The sequence below is a fragment of the Triturus cristatus genome, chromosome 1_1, assembly GCF_964204655.1.
Source record: "Triturus cristatus chromosome 1_1, aTriCri1.1, whole genome shotgun sequence".
NCBI classification, from domain to species: Eukaryota; Metazoa; Chordata; class Amphibia; order Caudata; family Salamandridae; genus Triturus; species Triturus cristatus.
Window position 1 is genome coordinate 42,436,031 of NC_140579.1, and position 23,404 is coordinate 42,459,434.

Sequence of the window (23,404 nt, forward strand, 5' to 3'; positions counted from 1 at the left end):
CTACTACCTTGGTTCCTCTTTTTATTTTCTCTCAATCTTCCTTTGTTTCTATCATTAGCCTGTCTTTTTCTTCTTCCTGCATCAGCTTTGTACTCTTTATTCTCTGTTTCCCTTATTTTACTCCAGCCTTCTTTTCTCGCTTCTAGTTTCTTCTACTTTTTGCAATTTTCTTATTTTTTATCTGTTGCTGTAGGTATTGTTTTTGCCAATGTTATCCAGAGTTTTAATTCAGAGTAATCTCCTGGAATGTTAAAGGTTTCATTAATCCTGTTAAGCGTCAGAGAATTCTTTCCCACCTTGCCTCTTATAACCCTGATATAGTTCTTTTACAAGAGACTCACCTTTCGGAGGCGGAGTCTCTCAAATTAAAGCGTGGTTGGGTGGATACGGTCCTATTTTCTCCTTCTATCAACAAGAAGAATGGTGTTGTTATTCTGTGTCATAAAAAGTTAAATTGTAAAGTTTTACTGCAAGAAACGGACTCTGATGGTAGATGGATATTAGCTAAGCTATCAATCAATTCTATTCCTCTGACTGTGTTTAATGTTTATGGCCCTACACAACCTGATTTGCTTTTCTGGCCCTCAATCACGAGCAAATGTACCCAATATAAAGATGATCTTTTCATTTTAGGTGGTGACTGTAACCAGGTTGTAGATCCCTTTCTTGATCGTAAGTCATCGGTTCGATTCATACCCCACAAACAATTTCTAGACACTATTTCTCAAGCATGTCTCACTGACTCTTGGAGACTTTCACACCCTGACACCCTTGACTTTTCCTTTTTTTCTCCTCCTCATTCATCTTTCTCTCGCATTGATTATATATTTCTTTCCTTCTCCTTGTCGCAAAATCTGCTATCTTCTTCTATCGAACCCATACTTATCTCGGACCATGCTCCTATTGTGACAAGATCTTGACTTCCTTCCTCCGCATCCCAAGTCTTCTCGTTGGCGATTTAACAATTCTCTTCTTTCAGACCCTTTTTTCTCCTCTTCTTTTCGCTCCTTTGCTACTGAATTCTTTCTGTTAAACGATGTTTCTAACATTTCCCCCCCATCTTCTCTGGGACTCTTTCAAAGCCACGGCTCGCGGATTTGTTATAGACTTTGTTTCCAAGAAAAAGAAACATTTTCTCCAGAAACAGAAAAATATATTAGCCCATATTAAATCTTTGGAGCATAAGTTCTATTCTTCCCCTAATAACTCCTTCTCTCCGGAGCTTATTCGTGCCAAGCTGGATTTTAATAAATCTACTACTGACAATGCTTCGTCGATGCTTCTTCGTAGCAGTGCCCGATACTATGGTGGTCGTAATAGAGCAGGGAAGCTTTTGGCTAATTACCTTAAATCGCGCAAAGAACGCTCCTTTATTGATTCTATTTACTCTTCTGATAATACTTTACTCCATAAAGCTCAGGATATTCTTGACCAGTTTCAGTTATTTTATCGTACTCTTTATACACCCGAGTCTTCTCCCCCCCCTCTCTTGTCCAAGCTTATTTGGACAAACTTCCTAAACCGTCGACTTCTCATCTTAATTTTCCAGATCTGGAAATTGATCTCTCTCTACATGAACTTTCCGTGGCTTTGAATACTCTCACCAAGGGTAAAACTCCAGGTCCTGATGGTTTTTCAGTTGAATTTTATTTACATTTTTCCGATCTTTTACTTCCCAAGCTCCTATCTCTCTTTCATTCATTTTACTTATCGGGTAAAGCAGAAGGCACATTTCAAGAAGCCACCGTTTGTCTTATTCCTAAGGAAGGTCGCGACCCCAAATTCTGTAAGAACTATCGCCCGATTTCTTTAGTAAATGTAGATTATAAGCTATTTGCTAAAGTACTGGCTTTGCGTATAGATCCCCTAATGCCCCATCTCATTGGTAAGGAGCAATGTGGCTTTGTGAAAGGTCGGCTGACCTCGGATAATTCTCGCCTCTTCCTTAATGTTCTAAATAAGGTTTCATCTCTTTCTATTCCTTTAGCGGCTATTTCTGTTGATGCAGAGAAAGCTTTTGATAGAGTTGACTGGTCTTTCTTATTTGCTTCATTGCGTTGGCATGGTTTCGGTCCCCGTTTCATTTCTCTTATTTCTTTGTTGTACTCATCTCCTAAAGCTTCGGTTCTGGTCAATGGTCAAGTTTCTTCATATTTTTCTCTTCAGCGGGGGGTTCGTCAGGGTTGCCCCTTATCTCCCTTACTCTTTGTTCTAGCCCTCGAGCCCTTCCTGTCCTCTATCCGTAACAATGATTCCATCTCGGGATTTCCTTATGGTGATCACCAATTGAAGCTCTCCGCATACGCGGATGATATTCTTCTTTTCATTTCTAGCCCAGACACCTGCATTCCCCCTCTGTTGTCCGAGTTCGAATCTTTCTCTCAGGTTTCCGGTTATAAAATTAATTCGGATAAAACTGAAATTCTTCCCCTCACAAAATTTTGCACCCCTCTCGCCTTCTCCCCGACTGGCTTTGCTTGGAATAGCTCCAAAATTAAATATTTAGGAGTCTGGTTTTCTAATTCTATCTCCTCTTCAATTGCCCTTAACATGTCGTCGGTCTTGTCTCGCATTGAACGATTAGTTTCCTCCTGGAATCCCCTCTTTCTTTCCTGGTGGGGGAGATTGGACTCAATCAAGATGATGATTTCCCCCATTTTAATTTACATTTTATCTATGTTACCCGTTCACATCCCTGCAATTTATTTTAAACGTATTGATTCTTGTTTGTCCAGTTTTCTTTGGAACAAAAAAAGATCTAGAATCTCTTTGGTCCGGCTTCGTAAATCGAAATCCAATGGGGGTGTCAATTTTCCAGACTTTCGTCTTTACCATAAATCTTTTTCTTTTCGTCAGGCATCTAGATGGCTTGCTGCAGTTCCTTCTCCTCTCGCTCCTCTTTGGCTTCACATCGAGCAAATATTTTTGTTGCCCTTTTCGTTTGGAGAGGTCATACGCTTCTCGGCCAAGGCTCCGCACTCGTTATTGCCTTTGTTTAAACATACATCTTCTCTTTTAAGGCCTCTTTTCAATCACACTCCTATTACTAGGGAATCTTTTTTGGACTCCACTGATTGGTATAACTCCCTCATCCTCATAAAAAATAGGCCCATCTTCTGGAAGTCTTGGAGGTCTCGGGGTATCATATGGGTGCACCAGTTTTTTGACGGAGCGTCTCCCTGCTCCTTTCCCCATTTTCAAATGTCCTTTCACTGTCCTCGTTCCTTTTTGCAAAAGTTTGTTATCCTGATGACACTTATTCTTGATATTTTTTACGCTCTTCCTTCCTCTCCTTCCCCTGTTTCCCACGCTCCTCTTCTTAAAATTCTCTCAACCCTTCCCAAGGCCTCTCTCATTTATAAATTCTTTTCATCTCCTAATCCAGATCGCCTTAAATCTAAACTGGAACTCTCCTGGGAGGCGGATTTGGGCTGCGCTTGGACCGTTGCCCTGTGGGATAAGTTTTGGTCCAGATCTCTGAAAATTTCTCGTTCTGCCTCTCTCACTCAATCTTTATTCTACCTATATCATAGACTATATCTCTCTCCACTCTCTCTAACCCGTTTTTCTTCCTCTTCTGAGTCTAACTGGTGGACTTCTTCTGCCCCTAATGCTAACCTTTTTCATCTTTTATTCTTGTGCCCCTCTGTTTCTCAATTCTGGAATTCTGTTTGGCTTTACATTTCTCGTATTTTCACACTCTTCTCAGTACTCAATTTCTCTTCTTTTTCTAGGTAGTTTATCTGACTCTTTAGATCTTCCTATACACTCTTGTGATCTCATGCTTGCTCTAGCCTTTCAACACATCTCCTCGAATTGGAAATCCCTCACAAAGCTTTCCATCCGTCACTGGTGGAACTCGTTATGTCACTTTCACAGGCTTGATACTGCCTTTGCCTCCTCCTGCACTACTACACAAAATAGGGATCTCTTCTGGGTGCCTCTTACCACATATTTAGATCAGATAGTCCCGAAGAATGTCTCGATCATTGCTTCGGAAAATTTGAACCACCTTGAGGGATTTGCTCCTTCTTCTTCTATTTTAACGATACAGGATTTATTTATGGTTCTACTTGATTTGCTATGTTGCACTTTGATTGTTGTTCTGCCTGCAGCACCTGCTCTTTAACGCTCTTTAACGTATAATTTTATATTTTTATAACAGGTTATTGTATTTCCCCTTTCTTCCCTTCCCTTCCTTTCCTCCCCTTTTTCCAATTTTCCCTCAAAATGTATAAAATGCTTTTGCTCGTTTCTTTTTATATGATATTAGCTTGGTTAATGTTATTTATTTTTTGTATTATTTACTTATTTCTTCAGCTCAGCTGATGTCTCTGTATTAACGTTTTCTTGAATAAAGCTTTCAAACATTAAAATCCCGATGCAATAACACAAATAGGTCTCTTACCACTAGTGCAAATGCGTAGCAACGATGACAATCCTTCAGAAGACGAGTCATTTCTAAACTAACAATTTAACTGCAAGAACACAAAGTGCAAGAGAATGTAAGAACTGTAGTTACCTGTTTGATTGACTCAACAAAGGTTACTGTTTTCCCAGTTCCAGGTGGCCCAAAAATCAGGTATGGAGCAGGCCTGGAGGATCCAGTCACTATCTGATGAACAGCATTGAACTGTTCCTGGTTACTCTCCAGGTTGCTATCGAAGAGTCTAAATAAATTAAGAACAGAGACAGGAAAGGTAATATCCTGAATGGGATCCACTAGCTAGCAGTACCAATCAATAGAAGTAAACATGAACTAGAGGTTAACTTTCTTTAATGTGGACACCGAATAATCTTACATTCCCCAAACAATCAAAAAGTGCAATCGGAAGCAAATCACTGTCCGTGCCTTAGATCCTCACATGCAAACATAAGGGTCCCTTTTATACATGCTGTCTGTCGCCCAGTGTTAAGCTATAGCTCTGCATATTTTAAAAACATAACTTGTATAAACACAATCATATATTCAGGTTTGCAAAGTAAATTTGAAGCGGAATGACACGGGTATCCCAACCATCAATCAATAGACATCACAGGTCATGCTAACACCCAACCAAATTTATATCCAAGATTAGTATCCAGGGTGAGAATTCCACACTCCAGTTTGCAGGAGACAAAACTGAAGATCCGATTCACTGGAAATAACATTAATCGCAACACAAGGGTGAAGCTGCCACTAAGTTTTGAGATTTTCCCATAAACCAAAAAATGAGTTTGTGCGCTGTAGACGTTTTTTTTTTTTTTAATAAATTCCTGGACCAGCCAATATCACCAGCCATCCCAATGTTGAATACGGTAACATTTTTTAAGGTTATTTATACAGAGAAAACAGACAAATCATTTGTAAAGTCCAGTGTGATGTCAGTATGCTGTTGGTCCGTATGATACACTAGTGAGCTTCCTAGAAGAGTCTTAAATATATATATATATTTTATTTATATAGTTTTATAACGTGAAAACGTGATCCAAAGGTTTGAGTGCTGAGCAAAGCAACCCCCACAATGTGTTACATAACCTAGTAGCTCATATACACAAACCATAATAATCACAAGAGAGTTTGTGGTTCAAGATAGGGCTTCTTGTGTGGTGCCAGTAGTTCCAAGTACATGTGCATTTATGTGAGCACAATGACCCTGCTGTAAGGGTCTCGGAGTTGAGGTTGGTTAGAACCTTGCATTATGTTAAGAATCTGTCTAGAAAAATCCTTTTAACCGCTTTCTTGAAACAGTTAGTTGATGAATTCAACCAATCCTCCGACGGGAGAGAGCTCCATATTATTGGCGTGGATCCAGTGGAGTGTGGGCCTAGGTTTTCTTTTTTCTGAATCTGTGGTTCCAGCAAGAGGGAGTTGGCACTTTGTAGAGATTAAGTACCCCCTGAAATCTTGAGCTTGTTTTTTAAGGTACTCCGGTGTATCATGGTGTAGGGCTTTATGCATCAGCCACACTATCTTCATCTGGATCCTTGCTTCGACTAGTAGCCTGTTGAGAGACTTTACAGCAGGTGTAATATGTTCAAAGCGTCTCTAGTATCAGTTATTAGTCTCACTGTGGCATTCACAGACCCCTTGAGTGATGCTGTGCTTGATCTCGGTAAACCTCTTAGTGTTGCACACCCATATTCCAGTCTGGATACAACTAAGGATTGGACCGCGAACCTGAGCTCTTGTGGTGGGATTAAAAGTTTCACCTTCTTGAGGTTAAGTTGGAGAAATGCACTACGTGTGGATGCTCTGATGTACGCCCGCATGTTGAGATTTTTATCCAGGGTTATCTCAAGGGATTTCATTTTTGCACGCTTCCAGATAGCCCCATTCTGCATTCAAGTAACTCTAGAAGGCAGTTGTGGTCAACTGTGTGGAATGCCACAGATGGGTAGAGTAGGAGAATGGCAGGAGTCAATCTGGTCCAGCATGTTAAGTGGCATCCATGATGATTACGATGGCCGATTCAGTGCTGTGACCTGGTCTGAAACCAGACTTGAACTTGTCTAGTAGACTGTACTGTTTAATATGTTGACATAACTGGTTAAGTATACATTTCTTTAGCAGCTTTGCGAGGAAGGGGCTGTTAGACATTGGATGGAAATTATTTAGATCTGTAGTATCTGACATTTTTTAGGAGAGGTGTCACTTTCGCTATCTTCAAACATTCTAGTATGGTTCCTTGATTTAATGAGGAATTTACTATTTTCGTCCTGAGTGGAAACAAATTGAATGATGTCTTATGATTGTGGGGGGGATTGAATGATAGAAATCAGATATTGGTTTATAGATGCTTGTTCATCTCATCTTCAGTGATGGTTTTGAACTTGCTCCATGCGGCCTCATTCTAGGTCTCAGTGGGCTGAATGTGGGTTCAGGGTTTGTCCACTAATGTGATTTCTCACTGATCGTGGAGTATATTGTTATCCGATGTGGCTGTTTGTTCAATTTTCAGTATTTCCTCCTTGAAGGTTAGAAGGCTTTAGAGTTTTCCTGTGTTATTCTTGGCCATGCAATGTTGCCTACTTTTAACACAGACATATGGCTTCATTTTTTTGTTGCTTTCAACCTATCAGCCGTCTCTTTTGACAATTTAATTACTTACACCCACAACTGTACCACTCTACGCCACTCTATTCTTTGCCCCTCCACTCTACACAGCGCAACTCCAAACCACCCAACTCTTTGCCATTCTACTCTATGCCACTCCACGCTTGTATGACAGAAGCGCGCATGGCTAAACCACACGTGCCTATACCAAGCAGCCCCAACAAAGACTGCGTCTTAACGAATTCCTTTACCACGCAATTTCGAGGCAAATGCATGATTGGTGAAGGGATATTAGTTGTAAAGATCATACCCCAGCCCCCCTGCCCTGAGCCCTAAAACCAAGCCCCATGTACTAAAAACTACCCCGACCCCAGACCTGCCCTTGAGCCCTAAAAATGTCCCCAGCCCTAAATACTGTCCCTTCCTCCTGCCGCCATCAGCCCGAAAACTCACCCCTTCTTAATAACTTCCGACTCTGCCCCTCTGCCGAACCCTTAAACTGCCCCCACCCCTGAAAACTGTCCTCCCCCCTGCCCCAAGCCCTAAAAGCTGACTCCCACATCGTAAAAACTACCCCGAACCCAGCTCCTCCACCATGAGCCCTATATATTGACCCCACCCCAGAAAATTACCCCAACCACCCCCTTCTCTGAGCCCTAAAGCCCGGAACCCTGCCCTATAAACAACCCTGACCCCACCTCACCGAGCCCTAAAAAAGACCCCACCCCCAGAAACTACCCCCACCCCCCAAAACCCAGCGCCACTTACCAGACTGCCTCCTCTCCCAATCCTTCCTCTTCCTGTGCCCGGCCAGCCGCGCATCTAGACCGCACACTACCTTAACCACGCATGTACGGGGTTAAGGCATATGCGGGGTTAAGGCATATGCGTGGTTAAGGCATATACGGGGTTAAGGCATATGCGGGGTTAAGGCTGCTGCGCCCAACTCCACACCAATCTATTCTACTCCACACCACTCCACGCTACTACACCCTCCTCTATACCATGTCACTAACCTTTAGCCATTCTGAACAACAGCCACACTGCTGTACAATATGGCTATATGACGTTGGCAATGTCAATAGCTCTCACACAGGCAAGGCCTATTGACTTTGCCACTGCTTGCTTCTTTGTTGAACCAAGGATGGGAGAATTTGTTTGGTGTCTTTTGTGGCAAACCAGAGCTACCACCTCTAATATATCTGACATTGGTTTGTAGTGCTCAGTAAGCTCATGTATGCTCCTTAGTTTGTTTAGTGGTGGAAGGTTTCTCTAGGATAGGGAAGTCAGGTCATTTCAGCTCATGTTTCTAGTGTCTCTCATACAGTGCTTTTGTTTGATCTCTTGACATTTTGGTGTGGGTGTCAACATAGAATATGATTTGGTGATTAAGTGACCAGTCAGTTGGGATGATGGAGTCTGTGGTAATGGCACCTCTTCATTATGATTAGATCAAGCACAGTCACTTTGGTGTGCGTCACACCTGTACCAGTTTATGATTGCCAAGTATGTTTTTCAGAGTAGTGACCTGTATGTCTTCCTCATTGTTCCAGTGGAGACTGAAGCCTCTGAGAAAGATGGAGTTTGAGTGTAGTAGGGAGTGTACCACAGTTGTTTCCATTAGTTGTTCGAGGAACAATAGGTTGTTCCCTGCCGGCTGGTAGAGAAGTTGAACTGCCTTCTGTGTGTATTTCAACTCCCATGTATTTGCAAGAAGATGAATTATCCACCATGAATGGCTTAATGTGCAGAGAGTTTCAGTACATAACTGCAATCCAACCAACCAGTCGTTGCGTATGATCGAGTTGTTTGATGGTAAAATTAGGAGGTGCAAAGATATCCATCAAGGGATTGGACGACTGATTTACCAAAGTCTGGGTTCGAAATATCATGTCAATCTCATGAAACCAGATCGATTTGGCAATGCCTGTGCCAGATTTATCCACTGACCTGCAATTGAATAACAAACACTTTATTGTTGGCTCTGACTTCTAGTGATTGTTCTTGTGGTCCTTGATAAGCAGTTTCAAGATCAAGGTATTGGGGTTGGGCGTCTACACCTTGCAGCATGATATTGGTGCATTGCTGATTGAAATGATCGGTATCTCGTAGGTTGGTGAAGTGAGTGTCTGAGCTGCATCTTGCTAGGATTGTAATGGGTCTATATAGTGTCCGCCTTAGAGATTTAGTTGGACGTGCGGTTTTTAGGTTGAGCCTGAGCCAGTGCGCATGCTGTAGTGGAGTAGGGAGTAGAAGCCCCGCCCACTCTCCGCCCCTATTTGCCATTGGCTTGTGTCATTGTCTGTCCTAAATGTTGGCTTCTGATTCATAAATGGGATAGGTAGTCCCTCCTTAGTACCGCCTCCTCTTCATTTGTCACCTCCCATGGCGACTGGCCTGTTTACTTCGGTTGTTACACTATTTTCTTTATCCAATTTCTCTTACTGCAGAAACAACGAGCTTTGGTGCCTACTTTACAACCCTTCCCTCCCGTGTTGTCCGTGTCATCTTTATCCCCCGCCGTCCCTCCCATTGTCCGTGCCTTCTTCCCCTCCCCCCCCCAGCCCTCCCTCCTGTTGTCCGTGATGCCTACCAATAGGTCTCGCATTTACGCGCACGTGATTGAGCTATTGGCATTGTAAATGGCAATGCCTTTTATTTATGCTTTGGTTTTTAAAACATAAATAAAATGCAGTATCATTTACAATGCCAATAGCTTAAACTTGTGTAAATGCGAGACCTATTGTATTACAAATACCTGTTTAGCTAGTGGTATGGCCGGTTGTGTGGTATCGTAAGAGTGTGTGGGGGTAACCTTCTTAGGTGTGTGAATGCCACTAATGCATACGTTTTTACCTCCAGTACGGCTAGTGAGGTCGCATTCAAGTTAGTGATGATGCTTTTTACATCCTCGCTAAGAAAGTGGAGTTTGTATTCCAGCCTATTGAAGCTGCATCCACAACAGATAGGGTCACACTTACCTCACACTGCTACACTCCTTCTGTCGACTACTTTAAATGGTCGGTAAGGGATTCCCTCAAATCTTGTTAAGAAGCAACAAACTGAATAAATTGTGAAAGAACGAAACAAATTCATAGATCTGACAGTGAAAACGTCCCAATGACTCTTGCGGTTAGCCTTAAAACGCAATCAAACGCAAGAAAAAAAGGCAAGCTGCTGAGGATTTCATTGTGGAAATCTCAATTATAAAAATGAAAACACTACCACAGGCCCTCCCCTCTCAGGCCTCTAACACATCAGAGAAGAAAACAGGGTGAACTGAAAGATGCCAATGGTTTCAAGAAGTTTCCAACATCTCCCATCCAAAAGCACACGAGGCAGAGGTGATAAGGGGTGTATCCCCACTGTTAACAGATTGGTGACCTCTTTCTTACAAGAAAGTAGTGCTCATAAAACTATACCCTGCTAGTTTATAAACTAGAAACGATGTGATCGCACGGCTTTCTTCAATTAATTTGCAGCCCATTTGTAGCTGAGAAAGCATGCTTAAATTGCCACCAACTGCTTTAGAGTAAATGTAACTACTGGACCCCATACCATGGAAGAACGCAAACATTTGTTTTTCAGTGCACCACTCTCCAGGTAAAAACATGTAACCCACATATAACGCACTTGAAAGTGCACTCAGCACCATTTCGTTTTGCTGTAGCCCCACAACTCGAACGTAAAGCTGCTGGCCCTCTCCCATTCGGACCTTACCGCAGTTTTGTTCCAGGAGGTAAGATGCACTTCCCGTAGGACGCGGAGGGAAAGAGAACATCTTTCAGGTGCTTCTGTGCCGCGAGCTCCACTGCTCTATGCTGCACTCTGAGAGGCAGACGATTAAAGGTGAAGGTGACATCGAACTTCAAGTGGTCAACAAACGTGCCTAAAAGGCTGCAAAACACAAAAAGATTTAAAACGATCAGCCTGCATGATCAAACTCCCGACGTTTACGAGAAGACCACACATTCTGGACTGCACTCTCTAGTTTCCCCCTCACTACCACCTTCACAAACAAATAGGTTTTATTGCTTCTACAGGATACCCCTTCCAGTCCTAAACGGTATGAATTCTAGCCTAAGATCCAGTCACAGAAAGCAGTCTTGTTTGAGCAGGATGATCAGCAGAGTGAATGCAGTCATTTTTGAAGCTGGGTTTTGGTTGTTTTCTCATGGCCAGTGTTTGTAGCTGGAGATCTTAACCAATTTGGGCACGTGCCATTTGAAGGATTGATAGATGTACTTCCTGGATTGAGGAATGTGCAAGTGGAAGCAGACTATGGGGTCTTGTTGCAGTCCACAGTATGGTATGCGTTTTGTTATTTTATTATATATTTGGTGGTTTATATCACACAGAAACGATCCAGGGTTGGCATCTCTCTGGACATAGTAGCAGCTGCACAAAGGAATAGCTAACGCAATCAAATAAGCAGCTATCACATAAATCTAAAAATTAGATAAGTGGGAGGGTTAATGGAGAGACCCAAACTATAAAATAAGAATATAACTTCTGTAAATATACAAATTGTTTTATGAAGAGAGGAGTGCTGTTCTGAACTAATTTTAAAAACTTTCATGTGTACAATGTTAACTATACAAGACTGTACATTTTCCGCATTCCCCCACATCGTTTCTGAAATTATTGCATACACTGGTCTAAATCACAACCCTCAACTATTTCAAATGAATCCAGTTTATGTTACGTCAAATAACTAGACTGACTTATTGCTACACAATAAAAAAGATTTTTATGCATTAAATGTAATAATGAGTGCACCTAGAAATGTACATACAAGTATGCATTATCTTTTTTTTTTTTTAAACAAATCTTTATTGAGTTTTTGGCTTATTTTGCATTACCCGACCCCCCCACCCCCAACAGCCACCAGCTTACAGGCATTACAGTTTATTTGTATATATATACATTTAACAGAAAAAATTATGACATAGCCACTTTTAATTTAGACAGATTAGCAATTACTACTTTTTTTTTTTGGGTTAGTCAATATCTTCTATCCATACTCTCAGTGGATCCCAGATAGCTAGGCCTTTCTTTTTCTTATTCAAGCCGTTACATCTGTACATGGCTATTTCAAAACTATAAGTTGCAGGTAAGCGTGCTCGCCATTGTTGAAATGAAGGTGGATGTAGATCTAACCAGGCCGACGCTAAACAAATTCTAAATATTGCCATTGCAACAAATATTAATCCCCTTATTTGAGTTGATCGAGAATCCCCTTCTACCCCCAAAACTATTTCTGCTGTTATTACAATATCAGTTTTGAGGATTTTAGAAAGAAAAATAGAAATATCCCGTCTAATGGTATAAAGTTCCTTGCAAGTAGCAAACATATGTATTAAATCCACTTCGGGAAGTGCGCATCTTGAACATCTTGTCCCCTTGCCATTGCTCCATTTTGCTATCTTTTTAGGAGTGTAGTATAACTGAAAAAAGGTCTTGTAAAATTGTGCTTGTAATTTGGTTGATATTAAGATTGATTGCAAGAGGTTGAATGCAATTTGAATGGAGTTTTCGGAAATTTCTAATTTATCCTGCCATATCTGAATGTGTTTGTCAAGGTCGTCGGGTAGATTAGTAATTAAATTATTGTAGATTTCACCAATTTTAATTGTATTATCCTTTATAATCATATCTATTATCTGTATTTTCTGAAAAGCTACGTTACCACCCCCTTTTTTCAACATAAAGTCTCTTACTTGCAAATACTTGTAAAAGTCACGATGTTCTAGTGCAAATTTATTCTTTAGTGATTCAAATGTATTAAACCCATTTTGATTGAAAAATACACCAAGTTTTGTGATTCCTGACATAACCCAGCATTTCATACATGAATCTGAAAAAATTGCGGGGAGATTTTGATTGCAGTGGATAGTTGTGTAGTATGAAAATCTACCAATCCCCAGTATTTTGCGTACATTACCCCAGACGTAATAGATTCCTTTAAGGGTTTTAAACCGGACCTTTTTGAAATGACAGTCATAGGTCAAGCGCCAGAGATGATCTCCCGTTGCTGCCCCGAGAATAAGTTCTTGTGGGGTTGGAACCCTTCCTGCAGGATTTAAAGCGGGATTTGGAATTAGAAGCATTCTACTATGATTAAGTGTACTAGCCCACCAGTATGCTTTAGAATTGGGTAGGGCAAGTCCACCTCTATCTTTGGGTAAATTAATAAACTTCATGGCTCTACGCGATCTACTGTACCCCCAGATAAAACGAGAGAGGATACGATCCAGTTCTGTAAAGATATGTTGATCAAAAATTAAACCAATGCTTCTAAAAAAAAATATAAGAATTTAGGAAAAAATACAATTTTTATTAAATTGCTCCTGCCAAAAATTGTTAAATGTAAATTATGTAATCTCTTCAGTGATAAGTCCGTTTGTTTCAAAAGTGGATTCATATTTAACCTGACTAGATTGTTAAGATTAGAAGTGATATTTACCCCTAGGTAGGTCGCATTTTCAACAATCCTTTTATCAGCTCAGCTAATTTGATTATTAATGACAATTTGAGTTTTATGTTGGTTTAGTTTATAGCCTGAAACTTCACCAAAATGATTAGCCTCTGTTTCAATTAGTCTTATAGCATCACTAGGGTTGGTTATGGTTGGCAATATCATTGTAGGCTAATGTTTTGGTGTCTCCATTAGGGGTCCTCACTGGTATAATTGCTAGATTTGATTCTAGCCTCCGAATGAAAGGATCTATGAAGATAGCAAAAAGCAATGGGGAGCAGGGACAACCCTGCCTCGTTCCTCTCGTCACTTTAAAGTTTTCGGATATATCCCCATTTATCACAACTGCTGCTTCTGGGTTAAGATTCATCATACGGGTTGCTTTGATGAAATTTTCCCCAATTCCACTCTTTGACCTGGCTGTCCATAGGTATTGCCAGGAGACCCTATCGCACGCTTTTTCGGCATCTAGTAATATCAGTGCCATAGGGTCTCCTGCCACCTCGGTCACGTCAGAGTGTGATGACTCTCTGTATGTGATCGATGGTAGATCTGCCGGGAACATATCCTTGTTGCCTGACCAATATAATTTTGTGTATGAGTGGGGCGATCCGACTGGCAAGTATTTTGGAATAGATTTTGGAATCGTTATTGATTAGGGTGATTGGACGATAAGCCCCTAACTCGGTTGGATCTTTGTTTTTCTTAGGAAATACAATTATTTTTGCTTGTGCCCAAGATCCTGGTGGTTGTCCACCATTAAAGACCTGGGTCATCAACATTATAAGTATCTCTTTTAGCTGTTTACTGAATCTGGCATAAAATTCAGAGGGAATTCCATCAAGCCCACTTGCTTTACCCGAGGGAAGACTGTTAATTGATAGTAATATTTCGATCCATTGCGGCGCCTCTGCCAAGCTATCTGTCTGTTTGGGAAAGCTGAGTCCATATAACCGTCTCCAAATAGTCATCAATTTGAGATTGTTTTTTATAAGTCTCTGTATAAAGTTCCGAATAATATCTTTTAAAACAATCTCCAATTTCTTTGGGATCTTGGGTGAGGCCTTTAATGGGGTCTTTAATTGTACTATCCGTATGTTACTGTCTAGCTCGAATTGCAAGATGATGGCCGATACTTTCCCCGAGCTCATAGATTTTTTCTTTATTTTGGGTGGCTTTACGGATTGCTTTATTTGAGAACACATCTACAATTAGATTTTTTGTAATGGCAACGTCTCTAATTGCCTCTTCAATATTGATATTTCCCCGGATTGCCATTATGACCTCTTCCTCTTTTTTAGCTAATTCATTTTGTAGGTTTTTTAATTAAAATTTTTCCTCTTGATTGTTTTTAATTGAGAATCTCAGGGTTTCTCCTCTGATTCCCGCCTTAGGGGAATCCCAGACAATTTCCAGCGGTGCACTGCCAAGGTTATTTTCTAAAAATTCGGGGATCCAGTTCTCTAGAACCTTACAATATTCTTCATTCAGCAGAAGAGCCCTTTCGAACGTCCACCTATTGTGTTTAGATTCTATTTTACCAGTATCAAGACATATGGTTAGAGGGTTATGGTCGGACAATACCTTGGGTAGTCGATCTATGGAGCTATGTGTGGCTATATTGTGTGATGCAAATATATAGTCCAGCCTTGCGAACTTAAGATGTGGGTTTGAAAAAAAAGTGTATCCTGGATTGTTTGGGCACTTCAATTGCCAACAGTCGGATAACCCATGTGTGTTGCATAATTCTTCAAGGGCTCTGAAAACTTTCGGGTTTCGACCTTGATACTTAAGTTTATTGTGCCCCAGTGCCCAGTTTGAAGGAAGATTTAAGTTAAAATCACCACATACTATCAATGGTAGTGGCCAATGAACCAGTTCGTTGGATAAAAATTCTAAAAGACCTGGGTCATCGTCAACACACCCGTATACCGAACAGATAGTTAATTTCTTCCCCACACCATAATGGCATTCGGTGATTGCCCATTGACCAGATTTATCTGCAGCTGATTTACCGAATTGAAGACCCCGGCTACGAGCTAAAATTGCAACTCCCCGTGTTTTATTGCTCTGAGTTGTTGCCGTAATCACCTTATATCCGAGAGTTTTTAAGACTACAATTTGGGACCTTTCAACATGAGTTTCCTGGAGGCAGACAATGTCTGCCCCAATTGAGTTAAGACCAACAGCTGTTCTCTGTCTTTTATTTGGATCGTTTAGGCCACATATGTGAATAGTTAAAATTTTAATTTTACTCATTTTGAAGCTTTAGGAATACCAATTTTCCTAGCCTGATCGTTACGCCTGTAAGCCCTCCCCATCTCACTTCCCCCCCCCAAGCCCCTTAAAACAAATTGAGACTGAATGTGTAAATATAGAAAGAAAATCTAGTGCCCCCTTCCCCGCCACCCATCCCCACCCCCCAATTCCCCTAAGAGAGGCTACCTGATTCAGGTTGAACCAGGTTGTGGGCATCATTGCAGTCAGAGGGCAGCAAGCGGCGGCTGACCTGACATATATCTTTATTTCCCATTTTCTTAACATCCCTGTGTGTTTTTTATTTTTTTGTGCTCCCCTCCCTCTTTGCCATTTATGACTTGCTTGTTTTAACATTCCTGTTATATCTAACTAAATTCAGATTAGGTTATTTTTAGAGAATTACGGTTATTTTTTGGGTTTGTTTTTGTCTGAGATTGTGATTTCTCTTAAATACGCTTCAGCTTGAATCTCACTAGTAAAGCTTCTTGTATTGCCGTTAAAGATCATCTTTAACCGTGCAGGATTCTGTAAGTAAACAGTGGCGCCAATGCGTTCAAACGGGGTGAATAGTTGTCTCATCCTCCACCTTCTTTCGACAGTAGCATGGGCCCAATCTGGTCTGCAAAAGAACGCAAAGTCTTTAAATTCTCTTTTTTTTGTAGGTCGTGCGAGATCAAAAATAGTTTCACGTAGCACAAAATTGCCAAAGTTAACAAGGAACGCCCGGGGATATTGTGTTGATGTCTTGGTTCGCTTAGGGAGTATCAAGGGAAAGCGATGGGCCCGATGTATTTCCTTGTTAAAGTCCCACTTTTGTAGATGTGGAAATGATTCTTTCAGTAGTGTGATTATAAAACCCCATGGATCATTTCCCTCAGCGTTCTCAGGAACCCCAAGAAAACGTAGGTTGTTTCGTCTGGCTCTATTTTCTTGATCTTCAACCTTCACCATTAAGTCTTTGATTATGCCATCCTGTTCTTTCCCAAGTGTTTGTAGATCACAGACATCTTTCTCCAAATTTTCCGTGCGTATTTCCACAGAGGCCATTCTGTCCGAAATCTCTAGACAGGTTTGTCCCACCTTTTGTATTGCTCCTTGAAGCTTCTGGATAGCTACGTGGTTTTTCTTATTATCATGTTTGACATCTTCATGAAAGTTCTTAATTGATTTGAGGATATCGCACAGGGAGAGTTCTGATTGATCTTGATTATCGTCACCTATCTCAATTTGCAGGTTTTTAGATATATTCGGTTTCCTCAAAGCCTTCCCCATGGGACTTAGGTTTACATCAGATTCTTGTGGTAAAATATTCCTGGGTTTATAGTTTGTTTGTTCGTTGTTACTCCCTTGATCCGTGGTGTCTTCAAACATTAGTCTATTTTGTCTCTTTTGCCTTTCCCTTTTTCTTTCCTGTTTCTTCTTTGTAGAGCTACCTCTTAAGGAGGTTTTCTGTTTCTTTGCATCGAGCTCTGATAATTCAGGGTCTGACATAATAGATTCGGAACTTGTCTGTTCCAATTTCTGTTGCTCACTTGAGGTTGAGGCGCCGGTTTCATAAATTTCAGAACCTGAACTTGAGACAGGATCGGGTTCTTGTAGCACAGAGTGGGCTTTGTTCTGATCTTGGTCCCGAGCAGGGCATTGAAGATAGCTGGTGTCTTCCAAGCCTTGAGTGGCTTTAATGTTGGAACGGTCAGAGCGGAGACTTATGCCGATACTCGGTTTTTTTAACGTTGTGATGACCGCTGTTGTTGGTATTTCTATTCCTTGCGCACCTGTTTGTACAGGTGTGGTCTTATACAGTTCATTTGGTTCGTATGCTTCGTTTGATTCCGTTTGTGCAGTATTCAACGCTTCTCCCACACCTGGCAGACTCTCAGTACACACGCTAGTTAGGGGGTTAACTCCCTGTACCCCTAGCGTTGTGTTACTAGATTTCAAATCAGGTCCGGGTTGGCTGCATCCCTCTACAGGGCCGGAAGATATTTTGGCCACAGTGTTAAAGATGTTTGATATTCGAGGTTGGGTAGTGTCTGGTTGTCCGCTGCTTCTTGCAGCAATCTTTAGGTTTTTTATTGTTTGGAGCCGCTTCGATTTTTTCTCCATCAAATCAATTATATCTCTACATTCTTCATCATCACCGACCATATCCTTGTCCTTATCTTTTTCCTTATCTTTATCCTTGCCTTTCGATTTTGTTGTGACTTTGATTTTGGCCTTCTCCTTTTCCCTTTCTTTATCCTTTTCTTTCTCCTTCTCCTTATCTTTCTCCTTTTCTCTCCCCATCTTGACTTTCAGCCCTCTTGTTTCTGGGCGGGTATGACCACTGTGAATCTCCTAAGTAAGCTGAGTAGGCTGGTCACCCGGGGCACCTTGACACCCCAATAAATCATTATCAATATTGGTGTCGTTTTTCTGCTCTGGGTCAGCCCTCTGCTCCTGGTCCTGCTCCATGTTTCTAGGTGGGTTTGTATTTGAGTTAGTAATTACCGTCCTAAGCGTTGCTCCTCACTCTTGCTCTTGCTCTCCTTTATCCTCACTCTCACCTTCAAAGAAATTACCTGGTCGTCTGAATTTCTGCCACCTCCTCTTGCCGAGCAGCACTGTCCCGACAAACAGTGTGTGCCCTAGGAGGCAGGAAAAGTGAAAGACGAAACACCGCATCGACCAGCATCAGCCACCAATCACTTGAAGCGCTCACTGCGGGATTAGCGTTGCAGCGCAGGTCACCGTAGGATTACCGAAGACCGAACGTAGCAGAAGCTGACATGACCGCCAGAGCCGTCCCTGCCACGGACAGATCCGACGAACGAGCTGCGAAACAGGTCACAACCGCCAGGTTAGACTCCGGGGTTTTTTTTTCCCCACAGACACAGCTCTATCTTTATCGGTAACTCGAAGGAGATTGCATTCCGGTGCCTTCGCTGATCTCACTGATCTCGCCGGTGTTCGATGTTCAGTATTAAATATTAGATAACCATAGATAGCACATCTCTTGGGTTCACATTGCGATTATCGTAGGCTTGAACAGGTTCCAACGCTCAACGCTGTCTCCCCCTGTAATCGCTGTAATCGCTGAAATCACTGTAAATGCCCGCTGTCTGACTGGATGCATAACAGCTAATCCTTGTTAAGTATTTAGTCAGTTTGACGCAAAAGGCTCACTGGGGGTTCACGAAGATTCATGAGGGTTCATGAGCTCGTTCGGTTTTCAAACCATGCCGCCATCAACACACAGGAGAGTGGAGCTCTCAGGTCAGCCTGTGCCGGTTCGCGCTCCAATCACAATGACGCCATCTTGCCTCTGCGCTGTGCCCTGCGCCTCCAAGTATGCATTATCATTGTCAGAAATGGGGCTATTAATTTGGGAGGGTGGTACCCATACCAAATCAAACCCTTTGATTAAGTCAAAACACAGTTCTGGGGGAATCTCTGCTCAACCCCTGGAAATTATGGCACAAGTAGTAGGCAATTGCAAGACAAGTATGCAGTAAGTTCAAGCAGTACCAACCATTTTAAAGAAAAGAACACAATATCTCCAACTGATTAAGAAATGGAGGAAAAATGGAGTAAAAACATGAGCATATAAAATTAGTTCGGGGGAAAAAGAGGTATATTTTTAAATGTTTAGGTCAAATAGCACCAAGAAAAACTAAAGCACCAATCAAAAGTCACTGTTCTCTGTGGAGGTGCAATTTCAGGTCCTCTGCAATAGAGCAGAGGTTGAACACACCAAGTGAATTGCCCTGGTTTAATTTTTTTAACCTTCAAACCTATTTTTTATGAAGGTCAAAAATCCTCCAGTAGGGCAAGTTCCAAGGCGGTGGCCGGAGAGGGCCCCCACAAAGTTAGATATGTAGTTATTGAACTCCTGCTGAATCCGTTGGTTTTGGCACCAAAAGCTCTGAGTGTGACTAACCTGGGTTTTATGGCTTGCTTTAATATTTTGGTTGCTTAACATGTCAAATTGATTTGCCTCCTCACTACACTTAAAAATGTAAGCCAAATCTTATAACCAACAAACTCCAATGGGTTGCGAACCAAGACAAGTAGGATGACTGTTAGAAATGGGATCTCTGGTTGGCTAAGGCTTGCGCCAAATCCAGGCAGAGACCACCACTCTAGTCAGGGCAAGGGAGTTACACGCCAAAGATAACCCCTGCTCACCCCCTCGGTAGCTTGGCACGAGCAGTCAGGCTTATCCCGGTGGCCATGTGTAAAGCATTTGCGCAGGCACACAGCAACAACATCCCAGGCACACTACAAAAGGAACTCCACACAAGGTTATATCAAAAATAGCCTTTGTATTCTCAAAACACATTAGAATAGTAAACACATAATATACATGGTGCCATATGGCACTAGGTCATATCTACAAGGGAATTATTTACTCCTGACAGGGCCAACTGGACCACTGTCAGTACCATCACAAAGTGAACTTAGTAAATGTAGAACTTATCATAAACATAGAACACAACCAGTAACTACTGGTAATCACTGTACTTAGCATCGGCCTGTAACAAACTACATTATGCACAGCATCACATCAGGCGCAAATTACATTCTGCGCCAACCTCACCAGCATAAACACATTATGCAATTCCCTCAAGTCTAAATGCATTAGACAATAACCTCCTAAGTAGAACTACATTAGGGGCATAACTCACACAGTGGAACATAATCTCACTAGCATAAACCATGATATGCAAAACAACCTCAGAATCATAAAACACATTTAGAGGTAGAACACAGGATGCGTAAATCATTCTACATGAATCACATTTCCTAGCACCCAAAATCACTGTAGGGCCTGGCGCCCTATAAACCTAACAATCCCCCTGGCCAACTGGCCATCCCAAAGGGGCTCAAATGCCCTGTGTCCAGAATGTCAGGGCGCGCTGCCTAGCAGCAGGAGTCAGGGGTGCGCAATTGCGCAAACCTAAACGTTGCAGTTGGCACTAAGTGCTGCACAGCTGTGGAAGGATGGGCAAAGGAGTGCATCTCACTCCGAACTACCAACATGCCCCTGAAGAAAAGAAAGACCTAAACGTTGCAGCTGCCCACTACTTGCTGGGCAGCTGGGAATAGCAAAATGAGGCTGGGCTCTCAATGGCCCTTAAAACAAATGTGCCCCCTTCGTTGGAGCCACATGGGGCTCTGAAGCAAATACAAAGCCTTGGAGCCTCACGGGTCTCTGTAAACAGCTATGTCCTCTTTGTTGGAGCCATCTGGCTCTGAGATACCGGGGGCAATCGTTGGAGCCACATAGGCTCTGAAAAGTAAAACATGGCCCTGTTGGAGCAACCACTGGCCCCTGAAACAAATTATGCCCCACGTGACAGCTGCCCTCTAGCCATCGGGGCAGCAGGAAACAAAGAATACGGGCACGGCACCTCGGTGCCCTCTGGCCCCTACGGGGCTTGCAAATAACTTGCCCCAAGTTGGAGCGCGCTGGCTCCTAAAACAAAACATGCCCCACAAAGGAACTGAACTGCTCCTTCAACGGTGGAGCGGCCTGCTGCCAGATGGGGCCGCTCGCCAATTGAGCACTCACCGGGACTTTGGGTGGGGACTCTGCTCCTCTCCCGGTTGTTCTGCGGCGGCCCGCGGGACTCCCTCTTCACTCCGGGAGTCCCGCCTGGAGTATACCGGGGTAGCGGCATTCCTCTCTTCACCCGGGCCCCCTCCTGGGACCCGGGACTCGTCACCAGTACTTGTAGAAGCGGGGTAGGCTCCCGTCCTCCCCCAGCACGCAGCACAGCTACCGGCCGCACTCTTCTTCTCAGCAATTCCACGACAGGCATGATGCTGCCTGACTTCTGGCCCAGGCCAGCGGCGGTGATCCTTCACTCTGTAAAGTGTGGGGTGGGCACCCGCTTTTAGATAAAATCAATTTGCAGCATATACAGCGGGGTGGGCACCCGCTTTCCATTAATTACAGCGTGCGGCCATAACACGGCCACCATTAACAAGAACGCGGGGTGGGCACCCGCTCCAACAGCATCACTGGGGGAATCCCTCACACTGGGATTCCCTTGAAAAAGGGGCGGCAGCACAGCGCTGCGCAGCCCACGCTCCTGGCAGAGGTTCAGCAAAAGGGAACTAAAGCGCTCCCAGGCGCTAGATGAGGCAAAAGTCCAGGAGTAAAGAGAGTAAGTCCTTAGAGAGGAAGGGGCATAGCTGGGCCCAGGGGCCAGCACACAGGGCCCTCCAGCAGGGAGGCAGCCCCCATGGCGGTCCCTCCTGGGCCCCAGCAGCAGCAAGCTCCCTCCGTCAGGAACAGAACAGGAACACTGAACCTTTACATGGGGTCACAGCCCCTATATTTATACTATTAAATCCTTTGTGTAACAGCACAGGGCTGGGGGGATACCAGTCAGAACTGGTACAGGGGATTTTTGGAGCACTTTGTTTTGCTCAGCTCCTCTCCTTTTCACAGGACAGGCCATGGACATCAGACGCACCACAGGAGGTGGAGCCAGCATTGTGGAGGGAAGGCACAGCCCTATTCAGGTCCCAGGTGCAACTCCTCCCTCCCATCTACATGCAGATCTTTCCATTCACCACCGGGCAGACTCATCCTGGCTCCTGGAATTCCCCAGCCCTCTCAGCTCCTGTCAATCACAAGCCAGATATGCAATTCATATCATGCAGGGAGACACACAGTACACAGAAATGCCAACTTCTAGAAGTGGCACTTCTCATCCAGTCACCATAAATCTGCGCACACTATTGCTGCTGGTTGGCTTGCAGCACTGGTTGTGCCACCCACAGAAGCGGCCTAGTAAAATGTGTCTAGGGTCTGCCACTGCAGAACCTGCGTGCAGTCTGGTACTGTCGCGCTGACTGCGCAAGTGCACCAACTTGCCAGTCCCTAAACCTTCCCTTAACTACATATTAGTCACCCCTCTGGTAGGCCCAAGGGCAGGGTGCATTGTAGGCATAAGGTAGGACATGCCCTGATGTGTGTGGCATGTCTTAATAGTGAATTACAGCCATTTTCGTTTTTCACTATTGAAGGCTACCTGCTCTCCATAGGCCAGAATGGGCTGCTGGAATTACTACACGCTGTAATCCCAGTGGACTCAGAGCATGGTAGAAAGTCAAGTTTAGTATGTCTGAACTCAGAATAATAAAATACTTCTTTTAGTAAAGTTTATTTTAATATCCTGTGTTTGTAAATACTACTTTTAGAAAGTTAGTATTTACTGACCTGGTCATTTCAGTCCGCCTCTGCTGTGTGTGTGTGTTCTGCCTAGCAACAGAAAGGAGCAGGGCTGGGGAATTCCAGGAGACAGGCTGGCTGCCAGGTGGTGGGTAGAGAAATTACACCAGGATGGGTGGGAGGAGTACACCTTTGACTCTGAATAGACCTGTGCTCTGTCACCACAATGCCGGCTCTGCCTCCTGTGGAGCGGCTGATGTCTCTGCCCTGCTGCTGAAAGGAAAGAGTCACCACAACAAAGTGCTCCAGAACTGGACTGAGCCAGGCCCAGGCCCCCTGGCGACAAAGAACAAAAGAATTGTGCTATAAAAGAAGGAGCCCTGCTCCTAAGAAATCAGATCCTGTTTGCGCCAAGACGAACCTCTGCCTGAAGGAGAAGGACCTGGAGAAGCTGAAGGAGGAATAC

General features: G+C 43.1%; 1 protein-coding gene across 5 annotated transcripts in view; it reads right to left on the bottom strand.

The window, feature by feature from the left end:
• The window catches only part of LOC146869312 (RNA helicase MOV-10-like), a 524,894-nt gene that overhangs the window by 253,858 nt on the left and 247,632 nt on the right, over nucleotides 1-23,404 (bottom strand). For all 5 annotated transcript variants that reach the window (XM_085647618.1, XM_085647842.1, XM_085647767.1 and 2 more), the window contains 2 exons: nucleotides 10,757-10,933; nucleotides 4,523-4,670 (listed from right to left, as the gene is read on the bottom strand). In XM_085647618.1, coding sequence (XP_085503744.1) covers nucleotides 4,523-4,670; nucleotides 10,757-10,933 — 325 coding nt within the window. The remainder of the gene's footprint in view (nucleotides 1-4,522; nucleotides 4,671-10,756; nucleotides 10,934-23,404) is intronic.